At 37.7% G+C, this 19,962-nt stretch overlaps 1 protein-coding gene and 1 long non-coding RNA gene across 2 annotated transcripts; one reads left to right on the forward strand and one right to left on the reverse strand.

Annotated features, from left to right (window-relative positions):
* Positions 1-3,812: 3,812 nt before the first annotated feature.
* On the forward strand, positions 3,813-5,150 carry LOC130091931 (uncharacterized). The gene is made up of 2 exons (XR_008807877.1): positions 3,813-4,012; positions 4,432-5,150. It is a non-coding gene; the product is annotated as an uncharacterized LOC130091931 (long non-coding RNA).
* A 1,191-nt stretch (positions 5,151-6,341) lies between these two features.
* On the reverse strand, positions 6,342-15,743 carry fdx1b (ferredoxin 1b). The gene is made up of 4 exons (XM_056260089.1): positions 15,552-15,743; positions 10,476-10,603; positions 7,469-7,598; positions 6,342-6,617 (listed from the first exon to the last, which is right to left on the reverse strand). Exons 1-4 carry the CDS (start codon positions 15,683-15,685, stop codon positions 6,503-6,505), a joined length of 507 nt encoding a protein of 168 aa, XP_056116064.1. The 5' UTR covers positions 15,686-15,743; the 3' UTR covers positions 6,342-6,502.
* Positions 15,744-19,962: the final 4,219 nt, after the last annotated feature.

A 19,962-nucleotide genomic window follows, 5' to 3' on the forward strand; every position in this document is an offset into this window, starting at 1 on the left:
CAACGCGTTTTTTGTGTTCACACCCAAGCGATTTTCGCTGACGATGAGCCGAGTGAACATGCAAATTCATTCCCTGACATTAGATGGCGCCCATTTGCTCTGCAATACCACTCCATAACATTCTCTTTTATCAAGATTTTTGTAGTCGCTGTCGCGTTTGTCATATAGTTCTTTATGTTCCGACACCAACGAGACCAGCAGCTCTACATTCATCTTGCCTTGCATCTTCCTCGTCTTATTTCTTCCCGGCAGTGTAGACGCTACTTGGCGTATATCTTCTTCACTGTTACGTATGTGTGCTCGGCAAGACCGTTTTGTGTTTGAGCGACCACAAGTTGTGTTTTACTGTAACTTCAGAAGCTCCAGACACGTGAGCAAAAGCGCCAATCTCATTGGTCGGATAGTTTTTGACGCGGCGCGTCAAACTAAAAAAACGAACCCGAGGCGTTTTTTAAAAATTGACGCTTTTACGTGTGGCGTTTTACGCGTCGGTGTGCACACTCACATTGGCGCCCTTTGTTTAGTCACGAGGCGTTAAACGTCGGCGAATATCGCGCGCGAAATTCGTCCCGGTGTGAACAGGCCTTAAGGCACGGCTGGTATAAAGCATTCGGGTTAGCCAAACACTCAAGCTTGATTATATTGAAGTAGCACACAGTCGGCAGGCTAATTGACCTTTCTGCATTATTCTGAATCTTCCCAATCTTCCTCAATCTCTCTAATGATTCAATCATTCTTAATAAGGCAAAATATTCATCATCAGCCATAAAATGATCTGCTTTCTCTCCTTGCATATAGCAGCTGTCCAGAAATCAGATCACCAGTATTAAAGGTGATCTGTGAAAAGTTCATCCAAAAATGAAAATTCTGTCCGTAATTACTCACCCTCATGTTGTTCCAACCCCGTAAGACTTCCGTTCATCTTCGGAACACAAATTACGGTATTTTTGATTCAATCTGACAGCTGTCTTACTCCTCCATAGGCTTCTATTTTAATTGAAACTTGCCGGCTCAGAAAGTTAGTAAAAACATTGTTAAAATAGTCCAAGTGGGTTTATCAAGTGACGAGAATACTTTTTGTGCGCAAAAAAACAAACAAAAATAACGACTTTATTCAACTATTCATCTTCTATGTGGGCCTCTGAGTGAGTTCACGTAGTGTAACAGCGCAGCGCTACGTTAGAACGTAGGCTCACTATTGGCCGACGCTGGTCATGAGTGTGATGCTTGCCAATAGTGAGCCTACGTTCTGACGTAGCGCTGCGCTGTTACACTACGTGAACTCACCCTAACTCACTCAGAGGCCCATACAGAAGAAAATTAAGTTGAATAAAAGTCGGGGGGGTTTTTTGCGCACAAAAAGTATTCTCTTGATAAACTTAAGGTTTATCCACTTTAATCACTTGGACTATTTTAATGATGTTTTTACTAACTTTCTGGGCCGGCAGATTTAAATTACAATAGAAGCCTATGGAGGAGTAAGACAGCTCTCAGATTTAATCAAAAATATCTTAATTTGTGTTCCGAAGATGAACGGAAGTCTTACGGGGTTGGAACAACATGAGGGTGAGTAATTACTGACAGAATTTTCATGTTTGGGTGAACTAACCTTTAACAACGTGAATGTCTTTGCACAATAAAAAAGCAGTATTTTTAGTACATTTATATTATTTAAAAAAATATATTTAATAGGCTACTGATTAATTTAGTTGTGTGAATTGATCAGGGCTGCATTTCCCAAAAGCATCATAAGCCTAAGATCACAGAGACCACTGGTGCCAATTGGCTTATGATGCTTTTGCTGAAGTATCCACTATCCTCTCCCTATGGAGGATCCCTTTCCCACTCTACAGATAAAGCGTTGTGAATTCCGGCTCGCGTACCCCGAAGTGATAAAATAAAACAAAATTCTGTATCAAAATTTATAGGCAAGAAAAGTAGTTTGTTTAGGCTGGGTTGTATGAATTACAAACCTGCGCACATATTTTAAAAAGCACATAACTATAGAATTCTGAATGAGCATGTGAACGCCGTCAGCGTTAATCACAGGTTCGCGTTTAAAGTCTAATCATTTCGACGGAGGTGAATCAATCAAAGTTAACTTTAGCTGGAAGTAACATTATTCAAGAACCGCTATAACGCCAAAACAATCTGTTACCTTAAATTATATGTTTATCTCTGTAAAGCTGCTTTGAAACAATCCATTGTTAAAAGCGCTATATAAATGAAGATGACTTGACTTGACTTTTGGGAAACACAGCCCAGATTCCATTTGAATTGTTTCTTAAATTTAAATTACTTAAATTACATAATTCAAATCCTGATTCCTGGATTTTATGGCTTATAAAATGTCAAGATCTTTCGGTATCAGTGGATCATCATGCCTGACAAGGTCGTCTGCCTGATGAGAAGGTCTAGGGTTGGAACTGAGCACTGTCACACATTAGTGATCGTCAGCAGTGTGGAGAAAGTGTAAAAACTCAGTAGACCAGAGGATCCAACATCCCCCACCAGAAATTCACACATTACCACATGACAGCTGAGCACAAAAACACCAATCAACCACAAAAGCAGTCTGTGAAGAGCTCGACCGTTGCAAGTGGACACTAAAAACCACTCAGTTGCTGGCAGCACTACGGAAATGAACTTCAAACTTTAACTTTTCCCCCGTATCCTCAAATGGTTTAAAAGGCTGCTGAAGGGTGGCAGGCAGCCAAAGCTTTTTTAATCAAACAAGCAATGAATGAGTTCCTCACTTCTCAAAACAGTGTTTGCATAATTCACAATTTAACCAAAATCCATCACTCCCAGCCAGCAGGAGGGCCTGAAGACTTTGCTACACCACAAGTCAAATGTAGCTTTTCCTCTTTTTTTGCCTACTGCAGTCCACATATTGATTAAAAAAGATTGTTGGAATGAATTTGGTTTTCAATTATTTTTCTATTAGTGAGGCGAACATTTCCATGAATCAGGATGGGGAAAAGCTTGTAGGTGTTGTGTTTGTGCTATTAAGGGCTTTAAAGTCTAACTGAATACAAAGACCTTCAACCATTTTCAAAGAGTGCAGTGTTAATGCCATTAGAAGCTGTCAGACCAGGCTCTCTATACTCCACAGGAGCATCAGACATCAATATCACATCATTGTGTTCTGCAGGTGCTTTAAGATTTCAATGGCATCTGCGTTTATTCATCTGACCAATTCCTGGAGTGAGCTAAAATATGCATTAGTTAGTTACCACTTTTCATCTGACCAGAATTCCTGGAGTGAGCTAAAACATGCATTACCACTTTCCTCACCCAATGAATGAGCATGTGCTTGTGCCTTGGGTCATGGACGCGTATACAATGCTCACGTTAATGTTAATGAAAGATGTCACACTGTATACACACACACTCTGAATGTATCTCAATCATAGACACTTTTTTGGCAGCTTGCCTTGGAGTCCAAATTGAGTCCTATTTCCATTCTATTAGGCACATCTGAAGATTGTACACAATGTATGACAAGTCTTTAAAAACACAGCCCAATATACAGTGTTAATAGGTTAATATGAAGTTTCTGTGTTTTTTCACAGTGCAATGCGTAATTCAAAAATGAGTGAAACATCTGTGTTGTGTTTTAGGAAATAAACGAAATGTAAAAGGTACTGATAATACAACACAATGCAACACATACAGGACTACAGTTTGTGGAGTAATTTGGCGGGAGAGTTTGTGGCTGCTATTGCAAACTCAGAACTTCTTTTTAACATTTCACAACTACTTTAACACACACAGTTTTGTCTCTTAACCTCCAGATATTTCCTGCTCTAAAGCCTGCGTGTTATCTTCCCCCTTTTACTTCCTCCTCACGCTGGTGGCTTATTAGTGATCACACACATGCTGTCCGCTTCACTCAAACACTCATCGGCGCATGACACATACGTGCCACGGAGAGCACACGTCCCCATGGAAGCGACACCAGGCCAACGCGAGGAGCCATGCAGATCCAACCACTGCAGAAGCGAGAAAGGTTTGAACATCTTCTCATCCAGGCTAGAAAGATAAATCAAGAAAGTAGAATTAAAAATGGAAGAGAAGTAAAGAGAAACAAAGAGATGCATGGTGGGGGAACAAACATCTCTATTAAATAATCCAAAATGTGAACTTTGCTTAAGGTCTTTATAGGATTTGGTTATTTTTTCTATCCTTTTTTTAATCATTTCACTGATAATTATACCTGATATTTTGAGCCGGATGCTGTTCTCCACTCAAGGACTCTCTTTTGTGTTGATTCTGAAAAAGCTTTCTAAGGAATCAAGAATCATTGATTATTTACTTTGAGTACATCTGACAAACGGGTGGAGGAAAAGAGAGGAGTGAGAGAAACAAAGGACAGATCTTCCTGTTTTAAATATGCTTTAAAATAGTTTTTTTTTCTCATCTCTCCAGGTCTATCCACTCATCTACCAGTCTCTCTCTGATCTAGACTCTTCTCTTAGAGTATTTGACAGACTGTGGTTGACACTCGATTTAAGGGGGTGTCAGTTTGTCAAATACCCCAAGAGAGGGGGCACGAGTCTCCAGAGCTCAGCGACTCCACGTTTGACCTAAGCGATCCTGTTACACTCATGTTCAACCATGTTTGCAGTACTTGTGTAAGTTTAGCTACTTCTGGTCATGCAAAATGTCTAAGAAAACAAAAAAATCAAATAAGCAGGACCACAGGAAGAGTTTTCCACATAATTTATTCATTTATAATGTGCATTTTTGTTCATTAGCTCTATATCACTGCAATCTTTCTGGGTGGGTGAGTGGGTAGATTAGATGCATAGATTGAAAAACAAAGACGAGAAAGTTCCATTAATGTAGTGCTGTCTGTATCAGGGATCATTATGTTATAAGTCACACTCTCAACATAATTCAGATACCCAGCGTTCTGAGGACACTGGCAGCTGCTGATGACAGTTGGAGTGCACAATTCCTTCGCTACAAAAAAAAAGTTGTGAAATGTGTGTGAGTCATTGTTAGTATGTGTTGTAATGCGTGTGGGAGTGTGCTATCTGTATTTCTGTTAATTAAATCTAATATTTTGTTTATCTTTAGTAACTAAATTCAGTGTACTGTGGTTGTTTGGGAAGTGAAACATGAAATAATAATTTCTCCTTTTAGACATGACATTTTATCAGGTTCATAAGAAAAATACATTTGCTTTTCCTGAAAGGAATACTGGTGCTTGCGAGGCTGCATAAGAATGGTTTGTTGAATTCAACTGTGCATTACGAATTGAACAGAGAATGCCAACTTTCAATTCAAATGCTGAATTTTTGAATTAAGGTTTTTAAATTTGAATTTTTAAATTGATTTTAAGTATAATTAATTTACTAAGTGTAAAGGAAAGTTTGTATGTAATAAAAATATATATATTTGCCATGGTGAATTAACTCTACAACAGTGCTGAATTTCTTTAAATAGCAATTCAGTAAATTTCACTTCCTGTCATTCCAATTCAGCTTCCTGTTGGGTGTGGCTAATTCAATTCAAATTCTAAGTCATGAAATGAAAGGAAGCCAATTCTTCTGTTCTAAACTTTGAACTCAGACAATGACATTCTGACCATACATTTAAAAAGTTATACAAAACCAAAATATATAGTTTACCTAAGATGAAAATTATTAACAAAACACAGTACGAATGGAGTCTGTATGCCAAATAGTTCGAGCTAAATTAACTGCAGAAGTTTGTAATGGTGGGGGAAAAGTATGCAAGGAAAAAAAGAATGTCTGAGAAATATTTCAATACACTGATGCCCCTTGCATCCACTGCATTAAAAAGCATCCTTCTTCAAGCAAAGCAACTGTAAAGTCTGTTGTTTTCTTACAATCCGAGGCATGTAGTGGATGCAAGGGGCATCAGTGTATTGAAATATTTCTCAGACATTCTTTTTTTCCTTGCAGTCTATGGTTAAGCATGGGTCTTAAGGTCACCACCTGGATGTAGAACCTTTGGCTTACAAGCCCGAAGCTTTAAGCAGTATTTATCTAATGTGTTATGCAATAAAGAGAAATGAGGAAACAGTATTGACTTCCAGTGTGCAGTTTTTATCCAAAGGCAGCAATGTTCGGGCACAGGGCTCTGTCTCTGGCACAGCTCATATGCATGACAAACACTCTCTGTTCAGTGAGAAAGTTCTGTTACAGATATACAGTACATCTAACGATGAACATATGCGAATATTGTAATACATTTTAAAAAGTTATTTCCAGCAAGCTTCAAAATCACAACATCACTTAAGGCTAGAAATATTCATCCTATTCGTTCTTGTGTTAAGATTAATTTGGGTGATATACAGGGGCATACTGGTTAGTCACACTCATTTTATTATTTTGTGGAAGTGTAAAGTACAATGTTCATATGCCATTAAAACAGAACAATACAAAATCAGTTTTAGAAAGTAAAACCAGATCTGACTGTATATTAAGTGTTAAGTTAACATGGTAATTGACGTGTGAGTGCTTGTGTATCATTTGCTGCTCACTGCCTCATGTTTTCCTCGTTGATCATTGATCTCATGCGGAACGTGAACAGTCATTCCATCCATCCAGTGTTCCACAGTCACCTGACACCCCAAACGAGATCTGAGCCAATGACAGAACAGCGACAAAAAATGATTAGCATAGTGAACGGACAAAGAACGTTTTTTTTACAGTTTAGGTTTTGTTTAAGTAAAAGTTTCCCGTATCACTCTGATTAATGAATAAATTATGAATAATTTTAGTTGATAAAAGTAACATTTTAGATATTAATAATACATTTTAGTAATTGATAATGTGTAAAATGGTGTCAAACTGTACCAATTGTCTAAAAAATATGATTTATTATATTATTGTTATTATTGTACACACACACTTTCATTTTAAATAAAGATTCATCAACATTATGTGAAAATTGTCCTTGTGAAACCTGAGACCCCTGAAATAATATCATTTAGACAGTTACTGTTTAGAAGCATGTTATTCATTTGTATTTCAGAGACCATCTAGGATATTGCATAACATTGTTACATCAAAAGTGCATGCATTCAGAATAGCACATAGCTTTGTTCAAGCATTTTCTTAACTGTCTGTGCAAAAATAAGTTGTCATTTTATGTTTATGTTGTGAATATTGTTGATTAAACTATAGGATGCATTTGAATTTGATAACCAGCTAGCGACACGTTTCAGTGTTCTTGAGCAGGTCAATACCCAACATAATATATTTGGATTATTTGAATCAACCATATTCTTTCTACATTTTCGAAAACATTGTAGTACATTGTTAATATTTTGCAGTGCACTTTTTCTTATCTTAAGTAAAACCTTTTCTTTATTTGTCTAAGATATATTGATGTGATTAGCACTGGCCAAATCCTCTTCCATCATTCTAACTCACTTAAAGCATTACTGACTCAATCAGACACTCTGAGTCTTTAGATCGAAGTGTCTTACGTCTTGGTGAGTCCGTATGCCAAATCCAGCATGTCAGTCTCTTCATCCACTATTGGCTCCAGTTTGTCATACACACTCTCCTCAAATATCAGGTGACAGGTGGAACAGGCCAGAGTGCCCTCGCACGCTCCTAACACACACACACAGTTTTATAAAAAAAAATATATTACCGGTACCTAAGAACTGTCAAAGTATAAATAAATAGGGCCCTAATTTGTAGGTCTGTAAACATATTGGCCCTCATTTATCATTCTTGCGTAGAAACGGGCGTATATGTTGGCGTAAGATTATGCTTACACTCCTCTCACCGCCTGATTTATGAAGCTGTGCGTACCTTTGAAATCCAGGTGTACGCAATACCTGCCCTTGATAAATGCCGCGGCTGAAAACGATCGTCATTAGAATAACACGCCCCTATATATTCAAGTCTCCGCTTCCCCCACGCCCTCATTTTACGCCATGGACACACGGAAGACGGCAAAGAAGAGAAACTTCTCTGACGTGGAGCCGAAATGACCTATCACAATGCAATATTTTACAGCACGTCTTTTGAATTAGCATTCAATTTCGAATCACGTTACATGTATTGGGGTGTACAATAGTGATGATGATGATGTGATGTGGAGTACCATTCATTTACATTAATAATTGCATGACAATTTGTAATATTCTTCTTAGTATGATTTGTATTATTAATGACGCTTATTGTTATTTAGAAGAATAATGTCATTATTATTATTTGTATTATTATTATTATTTAAAAGATGAAGAATGTATTTTTTATTATATTATTTTTTGGTCATTGAAAACCTTTCGTTACCGAACCCAGTCCGTGCGCACCTGCCGGCCTAACCATGAAACGTCAGGGTAAAGCGCACAGGCTCGCAACTGAAGGAATACATATGCTTATACAAATCAAATGCTTTGGTAAAGTCACACAAATTAAACATTGAAGTCCATGTTGCACAAAAATAAACACTGAAGGTTATAATTACTATGTTGTTGTTTTTTTGTTTTACAGTGGGTCATAATATATAATATCTTTTAGTTTGTCAGTGCATTTTGTGGTGTTAGGAATTATTTTTCTGCGCATTTCCGCACTAACTCAAATGTGCGTACACCACCTCGTGAGCTGGCGTAGGATTTGAGCGTGCCGTACGCCAACGTCCATATTGATAAATCTCAAAGTCACCGTGGTTTTGGGTGTACGCCAGGTGTACGCTGGAAATTTGGTGTACGCACTTTTGATAAATGAGGGCCAATTTATGAACAGTGCAACAACTTTTATATATTTTCACATTTGCATCAGGTACATTTTTAACATATTGACAAAAATGCCTTTTAAAGTCACCATGAAATCTAAACGGACTACTTTATTGTTTATGTAAAACTGCAGTATATATTATAAATAACTTATCTATGTAGGCCTACATCATAATTTTTTTATTCATGTGCCCTGGTAATCTTGAATCAAAAACATTAACATATCCTACACCCCTCAACAAAATTGTGTAATATAAATTAACGATTTACAGGAGCAGGGTTTGATATTCTCCATGTTTTTCGGTTGTATGCATCAGCTAGAGAAAGCACCTTGCTCTTGCCTGCTGTGACAAAGGCAACAAGGTGAGGTCTGAAGCATTGTGTGTGAAAAATTAAATAAAAATAGACTATGACACTAGAGCGGGAGAGAATCTCACTGGAATGGGACTAAGAAATCCACAGATTTCTACCTGCATGATTTTGCAGGCGGGAATTGGATAAAACAGTTGTGGGCAGAAGGGGGAACAGCTAGAAATATAACTTCTATGTAGCAAGAGTGAGACAGAATCTTCCTGGAGGGGGACTAAAAAAAACGATCATATGCAAACCTCTAGATCCAATCCATTTTTGATGGAACTTGATGGAAATCAAGCCCCTCCCTACATTTTTTCTCGTTTGAGAAGCTGTTTCACTTGATTATGTGTTACAATAGAGAAGAAAAGACTTTATGAAAGATGATCCCAACTTTATGCTGACTTTGACTAAAAATTATTTTGTCATATATAAGCCATGTAAAGCAAAATGGGTTAGAACAGATAAAAATAAAAGGGATAGTTTACCCAAAAATGAAAATTAGCTCATGATTTACTTCCTCAAGTCATCCTATAGCTGTATATTACATTCTTATTTCAGACGAATACAATCAGAGTTTTATTAAGAAATGTCCTGGCTCTTCCAAGCTTTATAATGGCAATGAATTGCTGTTTCTGTTTTGAAGTCTATCCATCATAAAAGTGCTCCACATGGCTCCGGGGGGTTAATAAAGGCCTTCTGAAGCAAAGTGAATCGTTTGTGTAAGAAAAATATCCATATTTCTTCTAACTTTATAAAGTAAAATAACTAGCTTCTGGCCAAACGAACATACGGATTCCACTTAAGTGTAAAGCGCAACTTATGCGAGTAATGCGACATACTGCGACAAAATTAAAAAGATAATTACACTACGTCATGACGCACTACGTTACTTCTGACGTCATGAGTTGCGCAAGTTGCGCAATAAGACTACCTATGGCCGTTTGGCCGGAAGCTAGAATTTTACATTGTAACGTGTTAAATATGGATATTTTTCTTACACAAATGCATCGCTTCACTTCAGAAGGCCTTTATTAACCCCCCGGAGCCGCGTGGAGCACTTTTATGATGGATAGATGCACTTTTATGGACTTAAATATGGACAGAAACAGCAATTCACTACCATTATAAAGCTTGGAAGAGCCAGGGCATTTTTTTATATAACTCCGATTGTATTCATCTGAAAGAAGATTGTCATATACACCTAGGATGACTTGAGGGTGAGTAAATCATGGGCTAATTTTAATTTTTAGGTGAACCATCCCTTTAAAACAAGTAGCGTGAACATCGTTACGGATCAAAAGTTCCATAACACACACACACACACCACTTAAAACAGATGGGACTTAGAACGATCACAAAGAGCCAAAATAACACACAAAAATGTCATTACCAAAGCCGCTGATGTCAAGATTCTTCTTGATGACAACATCTAGAAGACTCTCTCCCTCTGTGACAAACACGCTGCTCTTCACCCCCGACTGATTTACAAAGTGCACCAGCACTTTAGAGTCAGAGGAACTGAGAACAAGCACACAGATACACACAAACTCATTTAATTAAATTGATCCTCTTGGTAAAGAGCCTTCTTAGTAAGAAGTAAGAATAGAATTGCAAGCAATGGGTTGAGTTGATAAATCAAGTAGTGTAGTGGGGATATTTTTTTGAGTGTGATTTTTAAAGAGGGTGATTCTGCTAATTCAACTCTTGATTACACAAGGATGTTGATTAGTCTTAATCACTGGATGCGTTTCGCAATCTAATGAAATGCCTGTAAATCGCAGACAATGATACATTTAAAGAAACAGAACAGACAGGCACCTTTACAATTTTGAGATTCCAGATGGGAAAAAAAAAACTACTTAATTTTTTTTTATGTTAATTTTTTTTAGTTTTTATGGCTTTATTGGATAGGACAGTGTAGAGATCAGACAGGACAGCACAGGGTGGAGAGAGGGGAATGGGATCTGCAAAGAACCGTGAGCTGGGAATCTAACTCGGGTCGCTGGATGCGCAGTTGTGCTATATGTCGGAGCGCTGCCCAAGAGGCTATCGGCACTGACACACAAAAAAACGACTTTAAAGAGATGTTTGTCAGAAAACAAAGTAAACATGACTGTAAACATGATATTCTGGTCTTTTACAGTCTTTAAACAGTGCATTTGGATAGCAATGGCCTTGAAAAAAGGCTACAGTTCAAAGTTTAGTGTTTTTGGGCTTATTACAAGTAGAAAACTGCGTTGAAAATGAAATGATGCTGACTAGAGCATTTTTCCTTGTCATTGTGTTTAAATGAGCAGTCATAATTGAGCTACAATGGGTTTTTGCGTAATCGAGCCACATTATTCATTTGTCTGTATAAATGACACTGTGTGTAACTGAATATTTAAATCATCAAGTACACGTCACCTCAGGCGCACAATGGCGAGGCCGATTTATGTGTATACATGCTGGACCATGCAGAGCTACAAATCACATTATCCATGTTAGTCCAACTCTGCAAAAATCTGACTGGCAAAATTTCAGTCTCTGTAGAGTTTATTTTAAAAAGACAAACTAATCTTTCAGTAATTTATAAAACACAATTCTTAGTTAACTTGCTTTGGGACTATATGTTTTTTGGAAAGCACTCAATTTAATTTCCATTATGTGGTTCTATGAAACATATGACACATGCCATGTCAAATTTGATGACTATTACTGTTCCAGACCTTTCCTCGATGACTCTGAACACATTTCGTTACCATCCCTTCGTGAATAGCACATTGTTACATCCCTGCGTAGTTTGACAGCTTTGTACTTTTGCTTTGGTTCATACTTTTCTGATCACACTTGTGAGTTTTGTTTTGGATTTACACAATATTATGCTAATCGCCATTGGCTGGACTAATTATTTGAGGTTTTTGCAAGTTACTGGGGCCTTTAAAAATATTTGACTATTTTGTCTTATATAAAGATATCTATGAGGAAAAAGGGTATAACATGTGGAAGTAGTGGTGTGAGTAATGTCGGGTACACAATTTCCAAAGTTGGCGGATCGCTGTTCTTCTCACACTACACGACTGTCTGGGTACCATTTAGTTGCTGTTGTGTGCACATTACACAACGGATCGGCGACAGGGGTCACATTTTACACAACATTTCAATAGGAAGAATCACAGACAACTCGGTCTGGTCTACAAACTCCCTTTCACAGTCAAACACACGTAAGAATTGATACAGGAAATAACGTAAGATCACGTGTGAGACCTGGATTTCTTTTTGTTAAAATGATGCACGCAACATGCTTGTGATCCAAGTTGTCGGTGCGTTGATTGCAGCAACAAAAAAAATGGAAAAAAGAAGAATACGATGGAGAGAATGGTTGCTTACAGAAACCATGCTTGCTGATTTTTTTGTTCCAGGTCTATGACTTCTGCCCCCGAACTTTCCCTTACCCTGTATATCTTGTGCTCTCATTGACGTCGTCGCCATTGTAATTTCCAGTTGAAACACATTTCACACCTGTCGCAGACAGGTCCAGATATTTAACATGCTAAATATTTCACAGGCCATGGCAATGCATCAAGGCTTCTCTCAAATCAGGTCTTTGATCATACACACTAAGCGATTGTCACTCACATGAAGGAGCACCGATTTGCCTCCGATTTCAGCCATTTGACTGCGACGGTGAGTAAAAAATACAGTCTAAACTCGTGTAGTGTGTACCCGGCATAATAGGTGTGCATGTCTTGAAAGAAAAATGTAATTTTCAGGATGCTTCTAAAATGGAAAACCCGATTTAGACCCTGACAAGGTTAACGAACAAGAGGATCAATCAGAACAGATTTCATGCACGGACTTTGCAAGCACGGATTTCACAGGACCTTTCAGAGTGGTATGTTTTTTGTCATTTTCTCATCTCATTGTAGATATGATGTTATCCACCATTTAATCGTGGATTAAGGTAATACAAAGAGTAATCGGTAACAAAACCATGGTTAATTTTCCTAGTGGTGGAAAATTAGTTTTGTAAGATGGAGTGGTGAACCATCTTACAAAAGCAAGAGCTAACAAAAGCAACAGAAAACAAGCTCTCTATAAAATATGATAAATGTTGGGGTTACAATGTTTAGGAACAGTGTTAAAAAAGACATTTTAACCACTAAGTTTGTCCTCCTAAAGAAGGCCAAACAAAGGGGTTTTGGAATCGGGGTGGGGGAAAAAAAGCATCTCTTCAACATAGCAGTCTTCCTCTTCTCTAGCGCAGCTCAATCCAAACAGGCCTCTGCCCCCTTTTTTGCTTATTCCGTGAGTTCGGATTATTTAAATGAGTAATATTGTGACTTCATAAGATCCGGAAAAATCGCGTTGTGGTCAAAACGTCATTGAAAAGGGGATTCTGATAAATAAAATATCTCCCTTTGGAGTGGACGTTGAGCTTTGCAACCTTGCAGATCTTTTTTATGCTCCAACAGCAACATTACACAATAGCTGAAGTTTAAAAAAGTGAAAAAGCATAATTGGACCAGTAATAGTTAATAGGAATAGTTAATAGTATTAGGAATAGTTTTAGTGCATTAAGGCACTTTAAGTGTTTATCACATTAGGCATTTTATAATGTCCCGCTGTTTTTAGTGATTGAAATATTGCAGAAGCTGCTGAATCAAGTGCCCAAAACATGCCTTTTGTTCACATTTTATGTTTTTCTTGTTTTGAGTTGGAAAATTGACAGCCCTGTAATGCAGTTCTATGGATATTTTGCCAGCCAGGTCTCCGTGCCAGTCACGTGACTGCAAACTATGAATACGATGAATACAGCCTATTGAACGGAGGTACTTCTGCTCCTCATATCTCATGTTTATATACAAATTAATGTTGTATGTACCCCGATAAAAGCCCAAGGGGATCGGCACGTTTAGATCACATGATCATCCAAATACTAATTACTTTGTTAGTGGACAGGTTCATGGAATACATTAATTGTGGTACTTGCATTTTTGTGTGATGCTGCATGCACACCACTAGGTGACAGAGAGACTGCCATTGTCCAAATATGCCCAAGATGATATCCAGCACAATGTTACTGAGTGTCACTTTTAAAATCCTTTTAGAGCTTAAAAGAGGTTTTTGCAGGAAGGAAGAAGTCAGTCTTACTGAACTTGATAGTCATCCAGTCTGATATGTCAAGGCATGCAGAGATCTTTTCTTGGATTACAGATGCAGAGGCATGGGGGAATGAGTTTGTGTCATGAGCACTGACGTGATAAGAAACTCCATTTGAATGGAGGCCATTCCAAGCAATCTGGTGTAGGAGGAGAAGAAAAGCACTTCTGATCCCTGTGGTACTCTGGTGGGTTGATAAGAGTGAGCCTTTTCATCTAATTTAGGATCTTAATGAAAACAAAATACTAAAGTGTTTATGACATTCACTACACAATGCAGAAGAAAGCGAGCAAAAAACGAATGTTTGAGTGCATAAAAGCTCAGAATACAACGATCGAAGGATCCTTTAATGTAAGAAGCCAAACAAATAATGAGTGCGATGAATGATCCTTCAAAGAAATGCTATGGGCAAAATGTTCCCAAAGCCAATAATATAATGAGCTCTGATAAAATTACTTTTAAATTCATTGCACTGTTGTTATTTTCAGGTTTATTTAAAGACATAGTTTACCTAATAATAATAATAATAATAATAATTGCATTCTTCTGTGGAACACAAAAGATATGTTTCCATTTTTTCCTTTTTTCTTTTGTCTATACAATATTGTTTTGGACCCCACAAACTTTCATTGAATATGGACGAAAACTGTTCTTTAACATCTATTTTTTCCACATAAGAAAGAAATGCCTTTATCTCGCATCAAGTTCACTTGAACACACACACACACACAAACCAACAAGATACTAAGAGTTATTAGAGATAGTCACATTTTTTATCATTCAGCAGAGAATGACTGAATCAAACAAATAGAGTATCATCAGAGTGTGATAATATGAAGTATAATGTGTTAGAAAGGACAAAGAACAAGAGCAGCGATGACCATGAGCATATAAGAGAGTGGCTGAAGATTACAAAGGGGCGAAAGAAGATTCTATTAGGAATCCAAAGTGTTTAATTTTTATGTGGATCTAGGCCCACTTGCCTAGATCATTCCATGTAAAAACATACTCTTATAAAACCATTAATCAGTGACCTATAATTTCATGTTAATAATCCTGGGGATGTGTGCAATTAGGCTAGTGACGTGCGCATTTTATGTAATTCCAATCTCTCTTTAAAAAAAATGTGGCATCCCCAGCTGGACATTACAATATGAATAGGAAATGAGGCATCAGAGCACAGATAGAATTAATCTCTTGGATAAAGCACATGTTTGTGTGCACTTAATTATGTGGTCTTATATAATTAGAATGCATATTCCCTGTACAGAACACAAAACATTATGTGAAACAAAACAACAGGCAAAGTACATTTAATCCTTACCCGTTTTGTTGGGATTGACTGCACAGTTTGGGAGCTGTGTGAAGAAATCTCAGGTGGGGTCTTGTGGATCTTGGGTGGCACACTAGAGCCAAGCTGGAACGGGCCAAGTCCTGCACACACATTCGAGAGGCCATGCTGTTCTGCTGTGCTAGCGTGTGTCCAAGTAGGTCTATGAATGAGGAGGCTCTGCATATAGTTTTGGGATGTTCTTTGTTTCAAGGACAAAGCTGCAAGCTCCATGGAGAAGGCCAACCCTGAGCAAGGTTAAACACACAGAGAAAAGGAGAGAGAGAAGCCTTGGCATTAAAGGTCATGAAAAATAAACCCGCTTGGCAAGAACAAGCACAATACAAACACATATTTTCTAGATTTTTGTATTTTACTTTAAAATGTAGTTTTTGACCTGCCATTGAATGCGTTTCTCTTCCTGTGTGACTGGCTGACAGAACAAGACTTGTCTCCTGCAATGCTGGGTCAGGGTGCAGACTCAGATGTTAATCTAGAGATCAGGTTAGATCATGATCAGAGCTCAGACTAAAGGCCCTTATACACTCTTTCTTCAGTCTTTTGTTTACTGTTTGTTTCAATGCAACCCACGCTGGGTTCTCATATCTGACCTTGATAGACTAAGTAAAGAGAAGAATCAGAAAATATTTCCAGGTCAAAGAAAATACGTCATCGTCATGGATCAATGGCCGTTTGCGTTTAAGTTGTGTTCCAGATTTCGTTAGAAAATGACATCACACTCATTTGTTCTTCAATTTTACCTTAAATATATTGGGGTCTTAAGAATAGAGATTTGGGATTTGGATCGAAATGTGGCCTTAAGTTTCTGATATACATACATACATATTACATCAGCCACCTATCACACACTCTCTATCAGCACTGGCCATTTAAAAACCCGTACTGGTCGATCACTACAAATTTCAAATTCAAACCAAAAGACAAACCTGGGCTTAACCCAACTTTATCTATCTAGATATATGTCATTATGTGAGTTGCCTCATGGGATTTATGTTTCATGCTTCAGAACTTCCGTTATGGGAACATAGTGGGTGCTTCTAATTTCTAATTTGTGCATCCTTGTTTTCTTTCCTTGCGTGACGTCTCAGCTCCATCCCACCTAGGATGTAAGGAAAGCCTGCAAGAAAATGAGGATGGAGGAATTGAAGGAAAGCTTATTTGTATATTATTGGACTATTCTTGATCACTCAAGCATCACTTCAAAGCGTCATCAGCTGCAATCAACGGATCTGCCTTTATTTTGTTGAAGTTTGGTTATTTAAGAAATTCTTAATAAATAATAATGCAAGATGCCCTTTTGAAATATGTGAGATGTATGGTTTATTTAAACTGCAAAGGAAAAGCATAAAATTAAATGTATTAATGTGAAGATGAAGACTTCCGCAATACTTGCAGAAAAAACCTGCAATACTTGGCACTTTTTAGTCATACAAATTGAGCTCTCTGCAATCCAAACGACAAAAATCCATCATAGAACTCTCAGTTCTACCAGAAAGACTCAGAGGGCAGGTGAACATTTGCATGGTATTTATTCCATAAAGTATTAACAGATGGTACTGAGCTACAATTATTCATGTTTAGTTGTATAGAAAAGTTATTTGGCGTAGGCCCCGTCCTTAGTCTAAATCCTGGGGGATACAGATTTGGCTAATCCTACCTGAAGACGAAGGCAGGGGCGGAGCCAAACCCCTATGGACAGGGGCCAACCTGGTGGTGGTGGGGAGGATGGAGGGGAACGTCAGGGTCATCAACTGCGAACATGAAACAGAGAGTTCAGTGCTTATATATTCCAGGTGTCAAGTAAAGCAGTGATTGGCCATGGCCAGACCTATTAGTATGAATGAATGATGTGGCATTAGAGTCTTCCTGATAGAACCTTGGTCTTATAAACCAACAATCTTTTTGGCTAGTTGATATGACAAGCCATATTTCTTAGGATAGGTAAGTTGAGCCTCAGGTCAGCTCATCAGCCTCCATCTCACCCTCAAGAAGTGAGATCCAGAAATGATTTTTTTAAATTAAATATTATAAATATATAATGCTTTTTTAAGATTTTTTTTTTTTAATTATAATGATATTTAAAAGTTCAAAGCAAAAACCTTGATACTGAGAGAAAGAGAGATAAGTGGAAACTACCACAGGATTTCCAAGAAAAACCTTATCTTTGATTCTATTGCACAGGCAGCTAAAACTTTTTAATGAGAATATGGAATATAAAAGTGGTTTATAATCAGACTTTTTGGGAGACATACTAACAAAAACATGTCAAGTTTTTAGCTCCAGAGGCTTTCTGAAGGCCAACAGGAAAGATTTTAACCTTCAGCTGACAACAGTGTCCATTACTGTGTCCTTGATGGGCTTGAGAACCCTGAGAGCTGCAGCTGTTTACACAAACATGTGAAACTCACTGGACAAATAAACACAGGCCTCGTCATCCACACTTGTGAGAAGTGAAACATTGAAAAGGTTTTGTTTGATCGGACAACAAAAATGCACAATACAAACAAAGAAAAGAGATTGTTTAAACATATTTACACAACAATCATCATTCACAGTCAATGGAAAACAAGTCACAAGCTGATTGTCATGAAAACAGCCAATTTTATGATGGCTCTGATGTCATTTGCTTTTAGTTTTTGGTCCGATTTGGTTCACTTGTAACATACACCGAGCTTGTGGTTCACTTTATTTTCAAAATACTGTGTGTGTGTGTGTGTGTGTGTGTGTGTGTATATATACATACAGTTGGGCTCAAAATGATTCATACCCCTTGGAAAAATCAATACTTTATTTATTTTTTTCATTAAAAAAAAACTACTTTGGTGGAACTTTCATTGAATCCAATATCTATTAGTTGCTTGCTATCCAAAACACACATGTGGTTGTCTAAACCTTATTTGAATATCAATAGATATGGCCAAAGATTCTCTTTTGAGCCTGTTCAAAATGAATCATATTACTAATCTCAGAAAAAAAACTTCTTTTGTGAAAGTGCACATGGTTTTCATACTCCAGTGACCATAATCATTGACAATCAATTTAACATTCTTATGTCTAATTAATTTAGGCCTAAGAATGTTAAATAGTCACACCTGCTCTGTAAAGTATTAATTAAGGGGGCAAAGCTTTAATTATCCTGAGATACTGTCACCATGGCCAAGAAGAAAGAACTCATGATCTACGTACGCGTATTGTCAATGCCCATAGTGGAGGCAAGGGCTACAAGGCCGGATATTTCGAAAAAATTGGATGAAGTTCAAGATGTTCAACACTGTAAACCGTAAACTGTAAACCAACACTGTCATCGATAAGGCTGAACTATCTAGCATAAAACAACAATGGCCTACCCCTAACCCCGCCCCTAAACCTACCCGTCACTGGGGTTAAGACCAATCAGGGACGATGGCCTACCCCTAACCCCGCCCCTAAACCTACCCGTCACTAGGGTTAAGACCAATCAGGGATGACTATAGTTCAGAAATGGTATGGTGGGGTCCGGATAACAGGAAAGTGCCCAAACGATATATACCATATTCAGAATCAGAGTAGCATCATGACTGTAAGCGAGGCTGTGAGGGATAGACTTACCGTTTTTTTCAATGGCATCCGCTGTAAAAAGCTGTATAACTCCTAGATAACAATTTTCCACAGCTCATATTGTCTTGGGTTTTTTGTCTACTGAAATAGTTTTGGAAATATTTTGCAGTGTTTCGTTGGCAGAGCATTCCAAAAACACATTAAATAACACAACCAAACTGAAGAGTAGGCAGGCACGTCCTCGCTTTCATTCCCGTTTACTGCTGTAAGGTCTATGGCTGAGCCACACACACACAATAATAAGAATTATTATTATTATTATTATAAATTATACATTGATATGTGCATGATGATGACAGAAAATATACGCTTTTCCTATGTCCCCTCTGCCTGTCCGCGCATGTCTCAGGTACAGGCTACAGCTCAAAGAAATTGCCCACAAGAGGCGGATTTAGCAGCTTAGCCAATTGCTGTGAACATATTCAAGATATGACACAACATTTTGCCAATCAGCGTCTTCAACTCTTTTCCGAAATGGGCGTTTTCTATGTCGCCCCAAACAAGTCCATGCCCAGTCTATGGTCCATGCTAAAGTAATGAGAAGTTCGAATAATTTTACTGGCTCGGATCTTTGAATTTAGTTTATCAAAATGAACAAATCTTTTTTTCAAGTTAATTTTAGCAGAATATAATTAAAATGTTACATGTTAATAGCCAAATTCCTCAAACACATAAAATGTTGATCACATTTAGAATAAGAAATTGCAATGCACAAATTATGAGAAACATAAACGATTAATTCATTTTCGGGGTCTGTCTGATTATAATCATATAGCCTATAGATAAT

This window comes from Rhinichthys klamathensis, unplaced genomic scaffold (genome assembly GCF_029890125.1).
Source record: "Rhinichthys klamathensis goyatoka isolate OS25496 unplaced genomic scaffold, OSU_Roscu_1.1 h1tg000172l_1, whole genome shotgun sequence".
Classification (NCBI taxonomy): domain Eukaryota; kingdom Metazoa; phylum Chordata; class Actinopteri; order Cypriniformes; family Leuciscidae; genus Rhinichthys; species Rhinichthys klamathensis.